At 40.1% G+C, this 22,520-nt stretch overlaps 1 protein-coding gene and 1 long non-coding RNA gene across 3 annotated transcripts in view; one reads left to right on the forward strand and one right to left on the reverse strand.

Moving 5' to 3' along the window:
- Window positions 1–20,620, reverse strand: part of NOX4 (NADPH oxidase 4) — a 109,745-nt gene extending 89,125 nt beyond the window's left edge. The window contains exons 1-7 of one of the 2 annotated variants that reach the window (XM_063394461.1): window positions 20,476–20,620; window positions 19,810–19,905; window positions 10,627–10,737; window positions 9,624–9,708; window positions 8,868–8,965; window positions 6,945–6,972; window positions 4,621–4,693 (exon numbers count right to left, since the gene is read on the reverse strand). In XM_063394461.1, the coding sequence (XP_063250531.1) occupies window positions 4,621–4,693; window positions 6,945–6,972; window positions 8,868–8,965; window positions 9,624–9,708; window positions 10,627–10,737; window positions 19,810–19,905; window positions 20,476–20,532 (548 nt within the window). In that variant the 5' untranslated portion in view covers window positions 20,533–20,620. Of the gene's footprint in view, window positions 1–4,620; window positions 4,694–6,944; window positions 6,973–8,867; window positions 8,966–9,623; window positions 9,709–10,626; window positions 10,738–19,809; window positions 19,906–20,475 lie in introns of those variants that run through there. The other variant, XM_063394462.1, reaches the window with a different exon arrangement.
- LOC134549062 (uncharacterized) lies at window positions 463–6,263 on the forward strand. Its single transcript, XR_010079988.1, has 3 exons — window positions 463–580; window positions 3,450–3,629; window positions 5,995–6,263. It is a non-coding gene; the product is annotated as an uncharacterized LOC134549062 (long non-coding RNA).
- Window positions 20,621–22,520: the final 1,900 nt, after the last annotated feature.

Here is a 22,520-nt window from a genome sequence, read left to right on the forward strand (position 1 = left end):
AGAATAAAGCATGGTTCAATGCTGTTTCAACTCACATGGAATCACTGCTAATTAAAAGCAGACCTGTGCACACAGGACATTATTATACACTGCACACTCATGCAAAATATTCAAAGCCCAGAATGTTTTCCCACAGGCACACTGTACTTGGACACAATTAAGTGTTGAGAAGAACAAGTGACTGGCACAAAAGCAACAAGCTGAGAAGGAGACGTAAGGGTGCAGAAGTACAGAGCCAGGAATAGAGAACTCTTCTGAAACTGGGAGACTTGACTACTTCCACAGATGCTAGTAAGTCTCCACGAGACCCTTATAGCTGGAATAGTTCTTCCAGCTCCAGTCTCAAAGCTCCACCTCCTTACAGTGAGTGCCACCTTGCATTCTCCCTGCCCCAATACAGTTTAACGTGTCACCCAGGCTGCAGCACACAAACAGGTGGCACGGACAGCAGCAGAAGGGCCAGTGGGAAGGGTAAAGAGCTTGTGAAGGTATGGAGTGGAAGGAGATACAGGAAGAACAGGACCTAGAGCAAGGAGAAAACAAGAGCATGGATAGGAGAATCTTCATTGCAGGAAGCCAGGTACATTACTGCTCCAGGACTGATGGTCTTGGGAGGAACAAAAACATTATCCCTATGAGATGAGGAGATGTGAAGGGAAAAGAGCACTTCCTTTTAGCAGTAATTTGTTAGACAATAGCAAAAAAAAAATCCAGACCAAAGAACATACCCATCTGGAACTGTTTTCTGTTAAGCTTGTTCAGGGTTTTTTGAGTAAAATAGTTACCAACAAACAACAAAATGGCTAAGAAAATACACTACTTCACAGCACACAAACACCTCTCACACTACACAGTAAGGTAGGAGAGTCCCCTCTAAAACCAAAAAACCTACTCCCATTCATAAACCAAAACAATTAATAAATTTTAAAAAAATCATTAGCTCTGAGAACATGGTTTAAGAAGCTATTTTTCTTGACACAGCTAACATCTTTTTTTTTTCCAGAACCTTTTCCCTCCTGTGGTCTTCTACACAACCAGCCAACTGTTCTTCCTTCAATACAACTGAGACATACACTGCATTTGTTTCAGTCAATACAGGATTTATTTGTTTTCTTTCTCAAGAGAGGAAAAATAACTTAGATAATCCAAGGGCTACCAAAATAAAATCCAAGCCAGCAAAGTAACAAGGAAGGAAGCAGAGGAGGAAAAAAGGAAGCAAAAGAAGGAATACAACAGCAAGGAGCTCTGAAATCCCCCCTCCACCCTGCCATTCTTCCCCCAGTCAGCCCTATGTTAACAGTTTTGCCTCCTCGAAGCTGCTCAAGCCTTTCCTAGCTCCCCACTCCCTGGGAGGCATTTCCATGCAGTCACTCATCAGCATCTATGAGAAGCTGTGGGAGCAGTAAGGAGAAAATAAGAACAATGGTGTGCAGAGTGGAAGCACAATTGGAAGACACAAAGGGAGTACAATTTACCCTCTGTCTCAAAATCAATCATAGAATCCTAAAATGAGACCTTAAAGATGGTCTAGATTGAACCGCCATACCATGAGAAGGGACAAGAACAGGTCTTGGAGCTCTGGTTTAATTTGGTTTCATGCTACAATACCAAAAGCAGCACACTGAATGTTTCATTGGCTCTTGAGCATCTTTTTCAGAATGCACCAATTTTTCAGAATTTCAGTGATGAAAAGCCAGTTCCTGGACTGCTCCTGATGTTGCCTTCAACAGCTAATTATTGTTACTGATTAAAATTACTGCACACTTCTTTCCTGAATACATCTAAATGTCAGCTTCCAGCTTGTTGAGCATTTTATTCTTCTTTCAGCACTCCTACAGAAACCTCTACTATAAAATCCTAGTTCCTTACATGTATCAAATTGCAAATGTGAGCAGGCTCTCTGAACTTTACCTCCTTAAATTATAAGGATATGTAAATCCTTGAACCTCTTACCATGAAACTTATTTTCCAACACTGTAATAATTACATATTTTTACTTGTATCCTTAAACTGTGTATCCTGTAGATACATACAGTATTCTAATATAGTCAGTCTTCCTATTGATTCACACAAATTTTTATAGCTCTTCAGAACATTTACTTTTTTTACCTTCTTAGGGCTTAAAATAGACATTATTCACAGAAAGGATGCATTTCTTAGGAATGCAAAGTCTTGAAAATTTGAGGTAAGTTGAATATTTAATTTTGGTTAACCTACTTTAGAATTTTGCAGATAAAGACCTGCAAGAGTTAATTTACTGAGAAATGTAAGGGGAATTTATCATGCTTTAAAGGGACACACTAAGCAGCACAGTTCTAGAAAAATATTTTTAATCCTGTTACAGACAGTTTTGAAAAGGAAAATGTATGTTGTAGTTTAGAAGATGAAAATGAAGACTAGAATATTTGGTTACAAACGCAGATGGCACTGCAGCACCTTATTTTTAATGTTCTTTTAAATACATAACTTCCAAATCTTATACATCATTAATTTTAAAGTTGGCCAAAATGTCAACATTTATTGACAGGATTTATTGTGTTTTCTGATAACTTCATAACCCTACTGAAAACAACTACTGAACAAAAAATGTTGGTCTAATTTTCAAGTATGACATGGGAAAAATTTAGAAAATTTTTCAACTAATAATCACTTTCCCTTTTTAAAACATTAGCAGCTAATTCAGTCCTTCCAATACTTATTTGTACAATTTACTGAAAAGACAGGAAAATAGAGGAATACTCATGCATAGTATGAACAATTTCAGGAAAAACACACAAAGGAAGAAATCACTAAGCAGGTCAGTGTGCAAGAGCAGATTAGAGCTGAAACCCTAGACTATAACAGCCTCTGAAATACATTTCAAAAAGCTCAGTTTCTGATAGACAGTGAACGTTTACAATTAACTTTCCTAAAACTGTGCTGTATGCTCATATGCTCATACAGATTTCACATGTATATCATATGAAATCTCAGTGAGAATTTACAGGGAAAGAGACTGAAAAGGGACAGAGAGACGCATGCAGCAACTTGTTTCCTTAGGAGAAAACACTGAAATAAAGACAAGCTTGAATTCTATGCTGGAGGGAGAAACCAGGATAAAATTCCCAAGTAAGAATTATTGCTAGGGTAACAGGAGATGCAGATTATCTCTTTTGGGGCTTTGATTCTGCTGACGAGATAGCAGAAAGCTGGGGAAGTATTTTGCACTTGCAGTAACTATGGAAGGAACTAAAAAGTGTGTAACTTCAAAAGATATTGCATGAACCCCAAAATTATTTCCAAGAATGTCTCCAACTACATGTATTTTTCTAAGCTTCTCTGTCACTAATACATTATGTTTTTCTAATTTAATTTGGCCTTGAAGGAGACAGGACTTTGTTCTGGCTCAATGAGTAAAGTAATAGTTTTATTTTTCCATCTTCCCAAAATTGTCTTTCTATTGCAAGTAGAGCCATCTGTGTGGACCATGTGATGTGCAGCCATGTTACATCTGGTGCAGCAGCCTAATCCTGCATTTCTGCAGCCTGCAGTGCCTCACAAAAGTCTCAGTCCTGGAAGAAGCCTTGTCTACTGAAAATGCACAAGTGTTTCCTGAACTACTTTCTCAAATCACAGGATAACACTGCCAGGTAACACAGCTACTCAGGAGAGGCAGATTGGTTCAACAAAGCTCACAGCCACATATCTAACTCACATCAGTGGAGCACCATTAATGTCTGAAGATATGTAATTAACCTATCTTTCCGTGTTCGCTGAATTGAGGTGAAGCACTTACACAGACATACTGCAAATTCAACCTCTGTAAAACTAAGGTGTTATTCTTACATGCTCAATTGCAGAATCCAAGCCTTAAAAATACTTCAGCATTGGGCTAGACCCCACAAGGTACCAGTCATTCACAGGTCCTATCACGTGTGTTCACTAACATTGGTACAGAATGCCAACCCACCACAGGACCAAAACTTTGGAAATCCCAGCAGCTGCTCTGAGCCAATACTGCATTGCTGTTTGGTATGTTACAATTCATATTAAAAGGAATTTATCTGACAACAGAAGCAGAGCTCTTAAAAGCAACGTTCCAGTTCAGTAGCATAATTTTGTGTCTGTCTGTTTCATTGCTGATAGTTTGGGGTTTTTGTGGGTTTTGGGGGTTTTTTTTGTGGGTTTTTTTTGTTGTTGTTGTTATTGGGGTTTTTGTTTGTTTGTTTTTTGTTTGGGTTTTTCCTTACATTTTTGTTACATTTCATTATTACAATTAACTGGTGAAAATAATTAAGATAACAATAGCACCTTATTTTTTCTTCCACTGGACTTAATTTATGCACTGGGCAGAACTTCCCATATGCTGAGTTTACTGCATCCCCTACAACCAGGAATAAAAGAACTATTTAAATTTTTAAAGGTTCACATTTTAAACTCAGCACACTCATTAAACAGTATTTTTTCAGAAGGCAATTCAATCAGGTCTTGTAATTGTTTTCATAGAAAATTCACTGTGCTAATTTTACTGCAAGCTAGGAAAAAAGGACAAGAAAACTGGTGGTTTTAACACTCTAGGCAGCAGGAGAACATGATTTAGGAAATGTCGTTTTTCAGCATAATGATCAGATTATATCTTACCTGATGGCATATGTGGAAGCTGTACACATCAGGAATAACACTAACACCATAAGGACTCCAGTCAGACCTGGAACTAAAAGGGACATAACTTACATTTGAACTGTGAAGAGGCATACTTGTCTACTATGTATGACCTCAGAAAGTGGAATTAGACATACAAATCATGATTCAATCAAACTCTTGAATATACTTATCTCTTGAGGACAACTCATATATCAAACCAGATAGGAAAGAAGATTCTTGTGTAATTTCCCACCTTCCCAAAGGAAAATACCCTTTTCCTTGCATTTCACCATGCATCACAATTTCCTATTTGTCTTTGCTCCTGTCATCTTTTGCTTGGGACATCTGTTTCTAAGCAGGTAACTAAGAACAAACACTGTTTACTTGCAAGCCTGACTGTGCAAGTTTCTGTTTCTTTTTTATTCCAAACACTATACTCTGTTGATCATGACAATTAAAAACCTGTTCAGGGACAGAATTTCAAGAAAATCAATTTCTGGGCAAGCTGTCACTACAATTTTTTGCCAGCCCATTTTATTCTGGAATGAAGAAGAGGCTGAAATTACTCTCCACAGCATTGTACCACTCTTGAAATTGCTGCCCAAAGAGCAAGGTCTGTGAGAGTGATCTGCAGCCAGCACTTGGGAAGCAAATGTTAACAATATTAAGGATTTGACTCATCTGCTCAAATGAAGACTTGTATCAGAACTAGTTTATCCTAAGGTCTTTTTTAAGTCAAAGGAGAAATAATCTCAGATCTTATCTTTTTATAAACCTCTCAATACCCACTTATTGAAAAGTCTGATACCCAAAATCTGACACTCCACATTTCACTCCTCAGTTTTTTACAGCCCTACAATCAATGGAAACTTTGTCATGGACTGCATAAAAAATTGTTTTCCCTCCTTCATGGAAAGATTGCAATTAAAAGCAGTTGCAATAAAAAAAATATGCATTCTGTCCACTGCCTCTCCTTTTTAATTTCTTTTTTCTCAATCTGATTTGATGTGTAGCATGCAATGAATGTCAACTCTGAACAAATACCTCCAATGCAATTGCAGTACAGCATTTGATCCAGCTTCCTACACTGTTACTCAAGCCAGAGGTCACCTTTTATGTCCAGTTTTTCAATTATCTTCTCCACCAAACTGAAATCACTCAAAGTCTTGCCCCAGTTTATCAGTTCATTTTTAGTGTTTCCTCTCTGCCCTGTCCCTGACTCTCCTTTGCTCCAGTAAGTATAATCTTGAATACTTGTTCCTCCCACAGTCTGCCTCACACCCTTATACAACGAGGTTATTTCCTGGACTAATCTGAAAAGCCATCATCACTCTATAAATCCTTCTGATTCCTTATTTCTTCTCTTTGCAGTTCTGAACCGTATGGGAAGAAACCAGGGGGTTTTGGCTTATTTGCAGAGCTCCCAGGGCAGCAAATCTTGGTCCCTGCCTGAGCACTCCTTCAGCACAAATAGTACATGGTAATTACCAGTCATTAGGACTGGGAGTGAATGGAGTAATTTTAAATTTAGGATAACTCTGACCTCAGTTTCTGTCAGCTCATTTTCTCCCTTCCTCTACTCTCAACTGATCTAAACCTTCCCTAGAGTTTTTAGGAAATGCTGGTGTGCCAGCTGCTAATTCCAGGACACCTATTGGGACTGACAAACCTAGAATCATTGCTGTCTGTTCACAGGGTTGATTTGACTGTACCCTAAATGCTACCAAGTCAGGATTTTTGTGTTTGATCCAAATAAGGGAGGAAATGTGATGGCATCAGGAAGGAACTTTATCTGCTTATGAAGTGTTACAGCTCAGACTGGTGCCTGCCCCTCCATACCCAAACATTGGTCCCTTCTAAATTCCTGCTCCCAAAATGTCTTTGTCTATTTATTCTGTATGAGTGCTGAAGCCTGATTCCCATGTAACAGTTTAGATTGCTCAGAAACCCAACCAGCCCCTAAATAAACCAGCTGAAGCAAAAAAGACTGGTTTGCCATTATGTTTCTTTTTCTAGAAATTGGATCATTTAGGTATTTGGTTTTAATATTACAAGAATCTCTGTTTGAAACTAATGGATTTCTGCTGACTCACCTGTACAACAACAGATTTGAAGATGCTGCCCATCCTGCTACTGGCCTTATGTAACTCCTGACCCCTGACTACTGGATAAGCAAACCCAGGTTATATTAACACAAATAATGCAACTCCAGATAGCTGAGATACAACAACTGGAGCATGCCAATACAGGACCAAAAGAAGTTTTGTTTGCAGACTGATGACAAGCAGCAAACTTTTCTCATTCAGTCTCGCAGGACTTACCAGTTGCAAAAAGTAGTTTTCTTGGGTCCTGAAAAACAGACAAGCAAAAACAAATAAAAGCAATATATGGTATTTTATATGTAACATGAATAATATGATTATACTACTATAATATGAATAATTTTATAATAATAAGTAGCCCATGAAGCTCACACATTTTAAGACATATGCAGTCCCTAAATCTGGAAGCAGGAATGGATTTGGTATTCGGTAACAGTTTACATTGACTGCAAATCAACAAAACCTAAACTTTTAGTCTTTGCATTCCCCCAGCAAAGATAGTTTTGATCTATAATCTGGATTCAGATAATTTTACAGATAATTATTTTTTGAAAGCTTAGCTTTACTCAGTTACCTCATCCCTTTGAGAGGACAGAGAGGAGCACAAGAGGGAGAGGTTTTGAATTTAAATGTAAGGTAAGAGGCAAGCACTTTACTGCCAGCTACATCACCAAGACATTTGCAGTGGACCCTAGTGAAGCAAGACTGAACACAAAGGATCTGACAGATCTTCCTGTGTCCTTCAGCACATGTGAAAGGAAGAGGGGATATTTCAGCATCAGGGAGACTGCCTCATTTCCCCGATCCTATACTTCAAGAGGTTTTGTCTTCACTGCTTGGAAAACTTTTTTATTTAAACTTGCAGTAAAATGTAGTGAGGGGAGGTGAGAAGTGTTCACACAGGACAGGAAAAATGAAGTGACCCTCTTTCTGACCTTGTCTGCATCCACATGTGTGTACCCAGGCAGAGAGGATGAGAGCAGCATCCAGACTGTCCACCACAGTTTAAAAAGGGATATATGTGGGATTCAAGTACAAAGGTGCAAGAGCTACTAAACTACCTAAAACTCAGGAGTTTTGATCCTAGAGTTCCTAAAAACCTTGCTATTGTCTCCACTTTCTATTGCAAAACTCCTAAGGCTGCTTAGCAGAGGCTTAGAACCCTGGCACGTTCTTGCCCGAGGCAAGCTCCTGCTGATGTTCCTGATGAAGTTAAGTCTATCAGACCACTCCTAACACAAGCAGACACACAGTTCAACCCAGAAGCTCAGCACAATAGTTGGTGTTGCATGTCTGGCATGTCTGTCTGCCATTGAATAGCTCAGAGATTAGATCATTCACCCAGGGAGTGGAAGACCTTGGTTGCTGGTCCTCATGAGCCTGGACTGAGCCAAGCTCTCTTTTTCCAGGAAACCATGCAGCTGGGATAGGGTCATTCTAAATATTTCCTAATGAAACTGGTAGAAAAGAAATGCAGACCAGAGACCAGAATGAACACAAACAAGAGAGAATTTGACTGCAGCCCAAGAAGAAAGGGTGCTGGACTCTGGTCTAGCTACTAAAATCTGCAAATATCTCTCCAGTGCCAAATACACAAGTAAGCACTTGGCCAAGGGACTAGGAATCTCATATTCCTGCAAGAGATCTGCCCCACAGTCAGACAAGGCACACGAATCAAGTATTTAGCAAGTAGAAATCAGTTCATGTAGATAACTAATTCCATGCTTAGCATATATATTCATATATGCATTCATTGCAGCTGCAAAATGCATAATCAGTTTCAAATCTCACTGTATTCTAAATAGTGGAAATGCAGAACAAATCTGCCCAAAAAGCATCAGAAATGTGTCAACCAGGCCTACCCAAGAAACAGAGAAGCAGAAGAGAAGCAGGAGAACGAGGTGCATGTGAAAAGTTTGGATGATTGCATTCTCCATCTAATAATCAAATAGGACTGAACCTTGCTCACTTTAATACAATTTGGCCAGAGAAAGAAATAAAAAAGGAATCCACATGATGGTGAGTTTTCAGTGCATGAAACAGGAGCACTGTATAGATCACACAATGGCATTGAATACTGCAAATATTCATATATTTAAATTATATGCTTAAAATCAAAATATGAAAAGAAAGCTGGCTCACCTCACCACGATAGTTTGCTGCATTTAGGGTCACAAATTCTTCATTGTAGTTCTCAGAGAAGTTAAGAGCATTCACCAGATGAGCAGCAACATGTAAGGCTAAAAAAACCCAAAAAAACTGAGTAAAGCTGAGTATCTGTAAACAAGTCCTGGATGTTCCCTATGGCCACCCAGATGCCAAGATATAATCACATCACCTGCATGATAAATACCAGGGACTAAGGAATTCTTAATTCTTTTTCAAGAGTAAATCAGCTTATAAATGTTAATGACAGAAAGCTGTATGCATTTTAGGAACTTTTTTTAACACTACAGCAATGATTTCTGTACTGCAATGCTTCAGCTGAGAGAGAACATGCAAAGGTGTCCAGCCAAGAATATTTCTCCTTCACTAAACTGGGTAGCTGTCTCCACTGCTCCCTCCTTTGCAGGTAAGTGTGTAGTACCCTGTTTTTTCACTCAGATTCCTCAGGCACAATGAGGGTTCACTTGTAATGCCAGATCTTGACCTGATCTCACAAACCTGTCTTCTAAAAAACTGGCATTTTAAGGAGAGGCTTGACATTAGAACGTATGCCCATGTGTTTAAAGCAAAAAAATGAACCAAAACCCACACACATTCGAGCAAGATTTTACAATTTAAGATGAGCAAGCACAGAGCAAGACTACCCCCAAATGTACTGCAGCAGAAAAAGCACAAAGTACTGCATCAACGTGCTTCCAAAATGTGCTGCGGCCCAGCACAGTAAGATCTCACCTGAAAAGATGCATATTGTAACACCACATGTGACATGGAAAGTTTTGCTTTTATCTAGCAGCCTTCTGGTTTTCTTGCTGGCAACCTAGTAAGAGAAGAATTCAAACAATCTCTTCCAAAACAAAGGAAAGAAAAAAATCCTAACAGCAACTGTGATGATATAATAGCAGCTTCAGTTTTCACTAGGTTTAACACCTTTGCAAGTGTAGTACCTAAATTTAAAAACTACTGGTTTATGCCGAGGAGACAATTTTGAGGACTTAATGAAGACATTAAACAGACGTCAAGAGTATATAGTGTACCTCCTGGCCTTAATATTTAGGAATTCCAGCATTAATTGTGAAGGCATCACTGACTCTTTTATAGGCAAGATCAAAAGGAATAGTATATTTGCATACATATGTGCCTCTATAGGCATCAAATTTTATAGGTATTGTCACATGTTTAACAGAACTCACAGGTTCAATTTGCAAGCATCTAGCAAACACAAATGTTCCTCAAAAGCATTATTTACATTTCTGTAAAAGCAACTGGCAAATCACAAAGCAGCTAAACCATTGTTTCTCCCATGATAACAAATGTATCACTTTGGGTATTTTTACAGAATGTCCTATCACCTCCAGTAGGATACTTGTGGTCATGCAGAGACAAAGTTGGGTTTACTCTGTTGAATTGTACCAGGAAGCACTTGAGAGGACACATATACCTCCAATATATGAGTTTGGAATGACAGAGGAGAATTCACCTGGCTACAGCTCCCCAGCAACTCCCCATCCTTCAAAAAGGCACTGAAGAAACCACGCTCTCAGCAGGTCCAATCAAACCAGACAATGCCTGTCTTCAAAGGAGTCATGAATCCAGGCTAAATGTCTGACACTTGCACCATGCAAGCACACGGTGTAAGAACAAACAGAGATGGAATAGACTTTTCCTATCACTTTAATACTAAACAGAGACCAGGGCCCCCTTCTGAAGTGCTGCACTCCTTCTGGGAATCACTCACCTTCTGGGATCCCCGCAGGAAAGCCAGGAGGACACGGCACATTGGGAGCAGGACGAGGCAGCAGTTGAGATTGAGGACAGATGCCGAAGCTCTGCTTATACACAATCCTAGCTGAACAAACATTGCAAGAGTTAGATTACTGGGAGAAAGGTGTCAGTATTGTCCCTCTTTTTCTCTGCTGTGAAACCAAATGGTTCCCTTGCTCTCTGAGTCACCACAGTAGTGGAGCTTCGTGATGTTTTATCGTACTGGAGAAACCATGGTACACACAGCATGCTATTCTGTCCTCACAGGGAAAGAAACAGCTCTCATCTTTGCATCAAGAAGTTATTAAAAATTAATTTTGTCAACAGCAAATGAAAACTTTCTATGGGAAGAGCTAATATCCTCATCAGTGCCCAAAGTCACATGGAGCAAAACATCTGAGACAACAGCAAGTGTCCTCTGAGAATTCACCTGAAGACTTCAACAGACATAATAAAAAACAGCGATAAATACTATGATGACACTAGACAACCACTCAAATGTAATGATTTTCTGTTAAGCCACAAAAGATGTAAAAAAATATTGATTCAGTCAAACTGAAATAGTCACAGAGTTTCAAGGACTGTTACAGAATTGTCACAAAACTCCTCATCCATTCACATTACGCAACGCCGCATTTGGACATAAAGAAAGTAGGCTTTCTTCAGTTAAACTGCTCAATAGCTGGGAACCGTAATGAAATCTAATTTCACTAATGCTTTCACTGATATATTTGGAACTTACATAATTAGAACAAAAACACTTGTCAAATAAATGAACAAAGCACACATTCATGTCATAAACCTGTATTTTTAATCTTATTATATTATCTCATTCATTTATGATTTTAGAAAGTTAGCAAAACGCCATTGTTCTCCGAGTTATTAGGTTGAATTACCATTTTACTAGCTTATATAAAAGATGTTTTTAGACTGTCAACAGATTTCTGGAATGATATTTCTTATAGTGTTCTCAAAACCCCAAGTATTTCAATCCCTGAATAAATTAGTAAAAAAGTATTATAATATTAAAGATAACTCACATACTGCAGGAGCATGTGAATGAGTTGAACAGATACAAATTATCTAATAGAAATTACTTAAGATTTATTACCTTTTCAAAGTTAAACTCTACATTAAAAAATGAGCATGTTTTACTTTTTCAGACAAAAAATAATCCGTGAAACATCTATCATATTCTTTATCAACAAGAAACAAAATTTACAGACTTATGTTTGTGGCACAGAAATGGATGAATATGTAAGCTAGTGAGAAAAAACAGAATTACTGCACTTCAGAATGTCTTGCAAGATGTCAAGCACAACAGTATGAAAGGGTTTCCAAACACCACTACCATAAAACAACTGCCTCCTCTCACAGTTAGCAATACCCATGTACCTCACTTGCTCTGCAGCACACCTGGGCACAGCACCAGGAGGCAAACAGAAGGTAAAGATGTTCAATCTGCCTGAAGAACCAAGCTCTGCACCTAAATCTTTTCCCTCTTCTGGCTACTTTACATTATTTAGTTAGACCTGACTGCCAGGGACCTCCTCCCAGACCCTACCAGCTTCCACAGAACAGAACAGTCACCAGGGTACCCTCTCTCAAAAGCTGCCCATGAGAAGTAGGAGCAATTGCCCCACAAAATGTGCTCTACCTTGTTCTCTACCATGTAAATGTGAGATCTCCAGGAAAAAAATCCCAGGAACAGATCATCTCCAACCTACTGAATGATAGAAAATAAGACTAAAATGAGCCATGTCACTTAGTTCTTTCCCACTCTCCAGATGTCCTCCACTATTTCTTCTAATGTACTGTTAATCCTCTTTTTCCTTACATAAACCTCCCTTGCTTCTATTTCATCTGTTACTTCACTCCCTGATTGCTTGCACAACAAGATTTTTTTCTTGCTACTCTTTCCTCATAAGCCATGTTCTTCGGACCTGAGGCCATCCTCTCCTCCCCACTCTGGATCCTCCCAACTGGAAATGACCCTTGAACAGACTGGACATAATGAGAAGAAAAATGTCTCTATAATGCACTGTCTGCATAAACAACACTGTCTCTGTTTTCATTAAATCTTCTAAAGAGAAGTCAAAAATGAGCTATACATCTCATTGGAGCAATAACTTCAGAAATATGGTCATTAAAACATGTAAGAATTTTTAATTGGGGGTTACTGATGTGCGACAGCATTGCAGTGATTAAATGGGCATTACTTGAAAAACTCAAGAATTATGTAGAAACAATGTTACGCAAACTCCAGAAGTAAACTGAATCATTTTTGTAGTTGTTGACCAACACACAAAATCTGAAACAGTGGCAGTACCATTAATGAACAGTTTGAAATTTTTAACAACTTCTGTTGTATGGCCTATATGATGCATCATTAGTTTCTCAAGAATTTACGTTGTGTTTGAGTTTAAACATAAACTAGGCACGACATCAGTTACCCAAGACTTCCTTTACTAAGCATAACCATTTTTCTTGCAAAGCTTCAACAAAACAATAGTTTGGTCTAGAAGAGAGTCAACCCCACACTGTATAGTGTTAAGTAAATGAAATAACTCCTGGCAGAGTTCAAGAAGCATTTGAACACTCTCAGTCACATGGTGTGATTCTTGGGATGCCCTGCTAAGTGCCAGGAGTTGGACTGATGGGTCCCTTCCAGCTCAGCATATTCTGTGATTCTAAGTAAAATGCCAAGCAATTTAACAAGTATGAATCACCAGTGACGTGTAGAAAAGCCTTTCCTTTTAACCTTCCTTTGTTTTCCTCCACTATTTAACAAATGGCAAATATTCATTCATCATGCAATTGCTATGGAGGAAATGTCCTTACATTCATTATAATTCAATGCTATCAACACCTGTACATAGAAGGAAAAAAAAAAGAAAATAAAAAAGAAGAGAGACCAGCAAACAACTGCTTAAATATGTACTGCATTGCCAGGGAAGTATGATTCAAACATTAAAATATTGTTACCAATGGTTCATGTAAGGTTTTATTCTGAAGAAATAAAGTTCAGCAATATTTCCTGCAATAAAAGCCCATTTACCAAACAATGGTAAATACATTTAGAAATTTCTTAGAATCAAAATTCATGCAAGAAGAAAGAGTTTAAAGTTTGCTCTTAATATATATCCAAAAGCTAAAAATATAACCATGAAACTAATTCTTTCCAAATGGTTTCCAAGAGATCTCTGTCTTAACTTCCTTTGCATTGCCTGGGAGGCATAGTAACAAATTAACACAGTACATTGTTGGATTTTTAAACAATAGTAGAATACAGGATGATTTTTGCTCCAAGGCAACTCACTGTGTCTAAAAGTCAATATATAGCCTTATTAAGTAGTTTAAAAAGGAGAGAAATAGAATCCTATTTTCTTCCTGAAGTCTTTTGCTGTCTTAAAAAAAATTGTTGTTGCATGTTACTAGCATGTGAAATTTCTGCATGACCAAAAAAAAAAAAGAAAAAAAAAATCTCTGCTGGAACTGTTTTATCCAGCGTTGCTGATACTATACCCAAGCATTTGTCCACCTCCTTCCGTGATCTGCCTACCTGGTACAACATACACTGGTATGTCATTTCACGGAGGAGCAAAGAGGCATAGAAAAACTAAAGGATTACTCGAATTTACAGACTAAATCTGTGGCAAAAATAGTAGGGAACTGGACCATCCACAAACTCAAATCCTAAAAACTAGATTAGATTTCTTTCCCCTAGACAAGCATAAAGGAATCACCACCTTCTCCAATGCAGCTTAAAAGAACTCCAGAATATAAGTTCTCCAGTTATCCCTGTCTGATGTACAGCCCCACAGACATACAGATGGACTCCTGGCTGCGCTCATACAACACACAAAGTAGGACAGAGAAGAGTCAGTTCTCATTGAATCTTGCTGTCAGCAAGAATGAAAGTGGGAAAATTAGCTTCCTCTGTCAGGAAAAGGAGCTTTCTCTGTTAGGCAAATGATTTCAGTATTAGATTGAGGGCTGAAGTACCTTACTGCGTACCCCAAAATTCTTCAAGGTTCATCAGTTATAAATACAGAGATGAATGTTACCTGCAACTGCTGTGCACAGAAATCTGATATTTGATACATGGTTGTAAAATGAAGATTTCAACAAATACTGTCCTATCTCACCTTTTAAGTCAATCTTGTATCAAAAAATGTTAAAATAATGCAAACCCTTCCACACCTGAGAGTGACGTTATTCTGTTTCTCAAGATTTCAGTATCTACAAGCAACAACCCTAAACAGGTCATGGTGCAATAGAGACACCACACCTGATGATGTCTCTTAAGAGTCTTTCTTTAATTTTTTTCAATTTTCTTTGGTTCGGGGCACCTTGAAAGGTTCTGGCAAGACTCACAAGCCACACGCTGCTCTGTAGACACAGGTCATAGACCACCTCCTCAGATCAGTACTGGAGCAGCTAAAGTTAGTTATTTTCCTAGGTGGAACCAACTGTGCAACACAACATGTGTCCTTTTGACCCAGTTCCTTTTCTTCATGGAGTACTCCTTCTCTTGAGTAGGACACAACTGAACTGTGTGCACAGCAATTATTCCCCTTAGGCTTGTCAAATCTGGCTGGAGTTCTAGCAACAAGAACATGAAGCAGCTGAAAAGAAGGAAAAATGTGAGAGTAGGGGAAACCTACCAGAACATGTGAAAACTTCTACGAAAGTTTGACTTGGTTTTGCTCCTGAAGAAGGAAGGTTTCAGAAGGACTCTGTAAATTCCCATCTCATGCACTGCAACACCTTAAAAATCATTTTACGTGGTGCAATATTTTTTAATATGTATCTGGTATCTTCCCTGCATCACTGAGAATCAGTATTCTCCCTGTTCACTTGTACCTCATCACAAAGGCATTCTTTGACGGTTTTCCATCTCTTCTTGTCTACAAGATTAGGTCACGTTCCCATTTTATACACAGTGCCTTTGTGTAGGATGTACTCCTCCTTCTGCTTAAATCAGTCATTCAAACTGAAGAAAGCAACTAACTTAATCTTGAGTGCAGTAATAGCTTCCAACTTCTCTGATAATCTCCAAGCAAAGGATCAAGATAGGCAACTCCCTCCAATGCTAAGATGTGGAGGGTAAGCAGTTTGCAGTGTGGTTGTGTAACAATCAATGAAAGCGGAACTTGGCCTCAATTAGCAAAATCTCTGTCATTATAATAAACTAGCAAGGAAAGACATGAAAGTTACTGGAACATCTGGAACGTATTCCAAACAGTGAATAAAGGTGACAAATGCTATACACAGTACTGCACAGTAAGAAGGCAGCCACTGTACAGATAAAAAAGTGAGGCAGCACTTTTTCTTTTCAGCTCCATTTTCAGTTATTCAGTCTTTTTTCCAGAGATCCTTCTGACAATGCATTTTCTTCACTTTGCTCTGAAACCCAGAAGCTTATCTCTTGCATTAACATTTGACTACATTACAGTTATTTGAGCAGGGACAAGAGAGGGAAGGGGGAAACAGAGACCCTTCATGCCATGACAAAATGAGCTCAAAGCTCTTTCTGCTCACAGTGAACTCAAGCAACAAGAAACAAGCATTTCATATAATTCTGTTAAAGCAAGACTTGAGTTCTACAAGGCCAGTACTAAATTTATGACTGATTTTTTTTGACCAGGCACAATCAAACTTGTTGGACAAAAATACAGCCAAGCTAGACTGAAGAGAGAAATCCTGAAGTCTGTGAAGAAATCAATCTGGACAATTTCATTGACTGAGCACACCAAAATCTTCAACACGAAGATTTTAGAGTCAAGTAATTGAAGACTCTCCCTTTCTGTAACTCATGCCTACTACACAGTATAGTACCTATCATGCACACAAATATGAGAATATTCCTTTCCTCTTTGCCAAACTCTTTTATGAGAAATTCATGTCTGTTGGGGATTTCTTCACAGGCTTCTCTTCCTTGAGCAATGTAAGACCACACTTTAACATCTATCAAATCATTAAAAAATGAGATTCTTTATCTGAATTGTGTTTTTGAACCAATGTCAATGAATAGAGTAAGACCATGACCTGCAGTGTTACAAGTAATTCAGTATCCAAAGGGATGGTTCATCAAGGCAAAAGTACTGGAAAGGGATTTACATCCACTAGGTTCTGGTGAACTTTCACTGCAAGCATTATGCAACCACAGAATTATTCTGGTTGGAAGGGACCTCAGGATGTCTCTGCTCAAACCTCCTGTTCTACCCATGTTCAACATCAAACTCAGATGAAGTCTGCTCAGGGTTTTTTGTTCAAGTAGGTTTTGAAAAAGCCCAGGGATAGAGATTGCACAGTGAGGAGTTCATGGTCTAGTCAACGGAAGTCAAACTGAGGGAAGCAGAGATATTTGACACAAAATACCACTAAGTTGCCTGGTACATAAAAGGCTGATCAACCTCCTCCTTCCACATTACTCACTTCCACTCATTTGTTCTTTTTGCACTTCCAGGACACCACCATGCTCTTAGTGCCTTTTTATAGGTGTAGAATTAGGACGATTGTCATTGAAAGACTGAGTGAGAGTTAGGTACCTAAACAATTTTAAAATCCTGTCCTAAAGGACCTTGTTCAACATCACATAGAATGCAATTGGAAAAGAATAAATCTGAGCCTCGTTCTTCTACAGACAGCTGAAGGAAAGCAAATCAGTGACCACTGAACAAAAGACCAACTCCATTCTTTCTCCTTCTTCACATCAGAAAGAAAAGAGATGGCATGAAGATGCGGCATTGTTGAATATACCCAGAATATTCAGTCCATTATCTCATTTCATATCGCACTCTGATTTCCAGCTCTTCTTGTTCTCCATCCTGTTACTTGGTAAACAACAAAATTACTTGTGGTAAATCTTTCCATGCTGCAAGTGCAGAAGTTCTTAAGGAGATTATAGCCTATTGTAGCATACTAAGAAAGAAAAAAAGCCAACTCCTTAGGAAACCTCACTGGAAAAAACAAAAACAAAACAACAACAACAAAAAAAACCCACAACTTTTTTAATTCAAAAAGTGCCACTCCATTTTGGCAATTTTGTTAGCTCTCCGGAAAAAGGAACCAGTTGTCATTGAAGTATCCATTAAAGAGTTCAATCTGTTTAAACAAAAATTATCAACTCTTGAATTACAAACAAAGAAATTAGTCTAAATCTCAAAATCTTCAGACGCCAAGACATGGCACAGAGGTTCTGCAAACCACATGCACAGAACAGAGAGGAGACTAGTCAAGCAGATGGGCCATGGGTCAGTGGCTATACAAACCAATGAAGAAAAAGAAGAGGGGAAAAAATCCCTGTGGAAAGCAGTTAAAGCTGTAGAATTGCCTATGCTATCTCCTGAAGAAACCAAATTGGGTTCAGTTTTCCCAACTCCTGCAAAATAATCTCTATGATTAATACGCATACACAGATATGATGAAGAGAAGGGAGAAAGCTAACTTTGAGATCTACTGAAGATATTTAGAGAAACTGTAAAAAATGAATTGCAAGTACATTTTACAGTCTTTAGTATTTTCAAAATGTTAAAATTGGTTTTATAACTTTGACCAAAATTATCTTTTAGACTTAGCTCTTCATTTGTAAACTTATTTTGGAAGTTCCTAAATTCTGTGGTACTTTTTCTCACAGTGGCAGACAAAATTAGACAAACTTAAAAGCATGACCTCCTAGTCCTCATCACCTGACCAAGACAGAGAATCTGTTGCCTGAGTCATCTCACAGGTTCTGAACACAAATTAAGTTACTTTGCAAGTGTCTTCCATTTTGAAGTATAAGAAAACCAAATAAAATCCCAACCAGATGATGAGCTGGTATGAGGCAGAAAAGTCATCTGAACTGAGAGAAACTTCCTGATTGATACCAGCTGAAAATCTGGTCCAGCATGTTACCCAAGAACATTTGCTTATAAACAACCCATTTGCTCCACCAGGAACAAATGCAGTTTTTAAATGGATTCATTGGGCTGCAAAGCCACTAGATATTAAGTTGAAATTAAACACACTTTCATGCTTTTTCTGTCAAGAAAGTCACCACCATGAAGGATTTAATTATTGTCATTCCCTTCTTTTTTCGCACCGCCTTTGCTAAGATTCACTCTTGAACACATCTGGATCACCCATAAGAAGAAAGAAAAAAAAAAGAGAAAATTGTATCAACTCAACTTATTTCCAAGCAAGATCACAAAACTTTATGGTACTGGCTAGTTATGACAATATCAGCCACATGAAACTATATACCCTGGATTTACCAAAAATAAAGGCCAGAGGCTCTACAGCAGATTAGGATGTGCATCATCTGTGTTTAATCCCATGTCAGCTTTCTATTGAAATCCACTCCTGAGTACGACATAGCGTTACAAAGCATCGTGTTACTCAGCCACTTTTTCCTGGATTGTCAAATTCTGAGCAACCCGTAGGTATTTTCCAGAAACATGTTAACTCTTACTGTGTTCCTTTTTAGATAGAAGTTTTTTTCAAATTACTACAGTGGGTAACTTCCCAAGGCAGGCCAGTATCTCACATCTCCAAAGCAGATGGAGTTCTTTTTGGGTTCATCTGTTGGTGGTGGGTGTTGCTCTTGCTGAATCAAAATACCTGGAAGTTCATTAAACCATCCAGAATCAAAGACCTTACTATTAGAAAACAAAACTAAGGTTATAGGCATTACAGTGAATTTACACAGAACAGTATATCCATGAGAATGACAAAGATTGAAAAGAACTAAGACATTAAAAGAAGTCTCTCAGCAAGCATGTATATATTACAATAACTGAATTGGAAAGAATTTGCCAATATGAGTCCATAGCTTAATGTGTTGATGACGAAGAGTGGAGTTCCAGTCATTTGCTGAGCATGTCTGTGTTCCTGTGAGCCTGTCTGCTGCTGGGAACACCAGGAGGGGAGAGAGAAGGGAAAAGAATAGCTGTCTCACACTTGACTGTCTCTTTTTCTTCATAACAGTGTTCACCTTCTACTCCTAAATGACTGTCAGAAGTATCCCAGTAATTTCTTACTTGATCTTTTCCCACTTTGAAAAGTTAACAGGAAGTTTATGTCACATTTGATTAGCAAATGCATTTTGCCCCTTATCCCATCCTCGAGCATCCCAATTTCCAGGGCAAAAAGTAATGTCCAGGTCACTCACCCCTAACATCTGATGCAAATAATAATACTGTAGACCTTGATTATAAAGCAGGAAGGTTTTCCCAAAGAGCCAGACATTGAGGGACAGCCAGAAAAACTGAAATGAAACAGAAACAAGAGATTGTAAGTGAAAGTTACATGTGCAAACTTTTCAGTGTTCATTTCATTCATAAAACTCATAGGTCTGTAGTTTCATAAACATGTGTAAATGGAATGGGAAAGCAAACTTCATGCACATAGTATGTTTTAAAGTACTAAAAGGAAGTGCCCCTATGTGGGAAATTTTCACTTTCACTGAACTTCACAAAAATTTTTGTATCTTGCGACAACCGAGAGCTGCCAAAGCACCCCCATACAAGACGCTATCCCACATCTTTGGCTGGATGTTGCATTTAAGAGACTCAAAGAATAAAAAAAACAACAACAAAGAGACAAAGGAAGAAAGAACTTGTCCTCCACGAAGCTGCATCTTCTCCCCCAAACTTTCTCGAAGAGAGCCAAACAAAGCGCAAGCACAAGCACAGCGTGTGCGAGCCCGGCAGGGCAGGGACGCGGGCACTGTCCCGGGCTGGCATCCATCCCTGCCGGAGCACATCCCGCCCGGCCGGCCCCGCCGCTGCCAGCACCCACGGGCCCCTCCTGAGCCTCCCCCCGGGGCCGCCCCTACCAGGAAGAGGTGCTTGCTCCCCTCGTTGGCCAGCCAGCTCCTCCAGGACAGCGCCATGCTGCGGGACGCCCGCGGGGCAGGACCGAGGGTGGGGGCCGCCGGGCGAGCCCTCCTTTTCAGCCGGGCCGAGCCGCCCTCCCCTCTCCCCACCCCTCACCCCCCGCCCTGTCTTCCGGCCGCCGGGGCGTAGCGCTCCGGCCCCGTCCCGCCGGCGCTGCCGCCTTGTCCGCGGCCGAGCGCCCCGGGAGCCGCGGCGCAGCCGCCCGGGGCGGAGCGGGGCTCGGGGGCATCCCCGGAGGGCAGCGTGCCCTGTGCCCTGCCCTCTGCCCTGCCCTCTGCCCTGCCCTGCCCCGCCGCGCTGCGGCCGCTTCCTCGCATCCCCCGCCTTGCCAAGAGCGTTTCCCCGCGGAGAATCCCGTCCGTGGGGATCCCACTTTTCCGACCCCCATTCCCGCCCGGGCTGAAATGCGATACAGAAAGCAGGAGGGAGCGGGGGAGCAGCCGTGCATGCAACTGCTCTGCCGCTCGGGTGAAACAAAGAGGCTGTCCAAGAAACTACTGTTCGGGCGGTACGGGAGGCCCTCGAAAGCCGGGAAGGGACAGGCTGTGTTATTTGTTTGCAGTCTGATCCTGCTCCATCAGGTGTCCCTGGAGGACGCTGGAAGAGGCCGCCTCCTGTGTGCCGGCACAGCGGGTGTGCAGTCGAGCAGCAGCCAAGAAAAGGGGCCATGGGCAATTCCACATCCACTGTCCACAGTCTGGGCTGCTGCGCTTGGCCGGCAGTCTGCCTGTGCTGGTGGTCTTCGCGTTTAGTCTGGGTTTGGGGAGGGTGGGGTTGGAGGGAAAGTTGCACCGGATACTAACTTTTATATAAAGAAAAAGCTTTTTAAAAATAAAGAAAAAATAAATAAAAAGCTTGTGGCTAGCAGCTTTCAAACAGGACAGCCTTGTGAGTCAGCGGAGCAGTTCCACCGGGCATCGCGGTGCACACGGCGTTCCTTGAGATAGCGGCAGCAGTGGCAGCTGGCAGCAGAGCAAGGCTGGTTTTCTGGGAGATGCCAAGTCCAAGGAGTGGTGCTGAGGGAACTCATCCAGTCCAGTTTGAGCTGGCTGTCTTTCTCTTATTATCTGGAAAGTTGCCAATTTTTGAGCTTCTTATGAGCCACACACCAAGGGTCCAGAGAAGAATGGAAGGGGGCAAGGTGCCATCTTTCTGCAGCTTGTATAAAGGTGGAGGGAATTCTGGCTCATATGTGGTCCTGGGAATAAAGAGTGCCAGGTCATGGCACCTTTGAAACTCAGCTGAGGGTGTTTTTGCTGCAGCAGGAGCTCTATCTCAACAAGTGGCAGGCTTTCTGGGGCTATATGAAGTTTTAGGTGAAGTTTTCATATAGCAGGATTACATCCATTTTGTACCAGCTAATGACACTGACAGGAGAACTCATGAAAGGGAAAATATATCTTTTGAAAATAAGACTCAACAGAACCATAGTTTGATGCCAAAGCAGCCCTAACAGCAGAAGAAACAGTACAGTTTATTTATCTTGTTTGCTATTTCCATTCACTTCCTTGCTTCTGTTGTAATGCTAAGGAAAATGGAAACTGCTTACAGAAAAGCGGGTGATGAATCTTCTCGGGACAAGCATGTCAAAGCTGGGATGGCACAAAATAAAACTTGTGGGATATGTCAGGACTAATAACATGGGGTCTTGGCCAAAAGTGACGCCGAGGAGACACAAACAAAACCAAAATAATTTGTCCATGCTATATTTGCCCATTAGAAATGATTCTGAAAAATCAGCTTATGCAGGATTTGACTGCCCACTCACTTGAAGCTGATGACTCATGAGCCAGCACTTCACTGCCTACTTACAAAGTGCCATAAGGCATATGGAGCACATGACTCATGCTTGTCCACATTGGATCCTACATCATATCTAGGTACAGAGCAAGGAATGTGTTTTTGTAGAAAACATCCCTATTTTCCTTCTCCCTGGAAACAGCCAAGGGCTTTGAATCATTAGCCAAAGAGTCTGGCAAAGACT

The sequence above is a fragment of the Prinia subflava genome, chromosome 3 (genome assembly GCF_021018805.1).
Source record: "Prinia subflava isolate CZ2003 ecotype Zambia chromosome 3, Cam_Psub_1.2, whole genome shotgun sequence".
Lineage (NCBI taxonomy): Eukaryota > Metazoa > Chordata > Aves > Passeriformes > Cisticolidae > Prinia > Prinia subflava.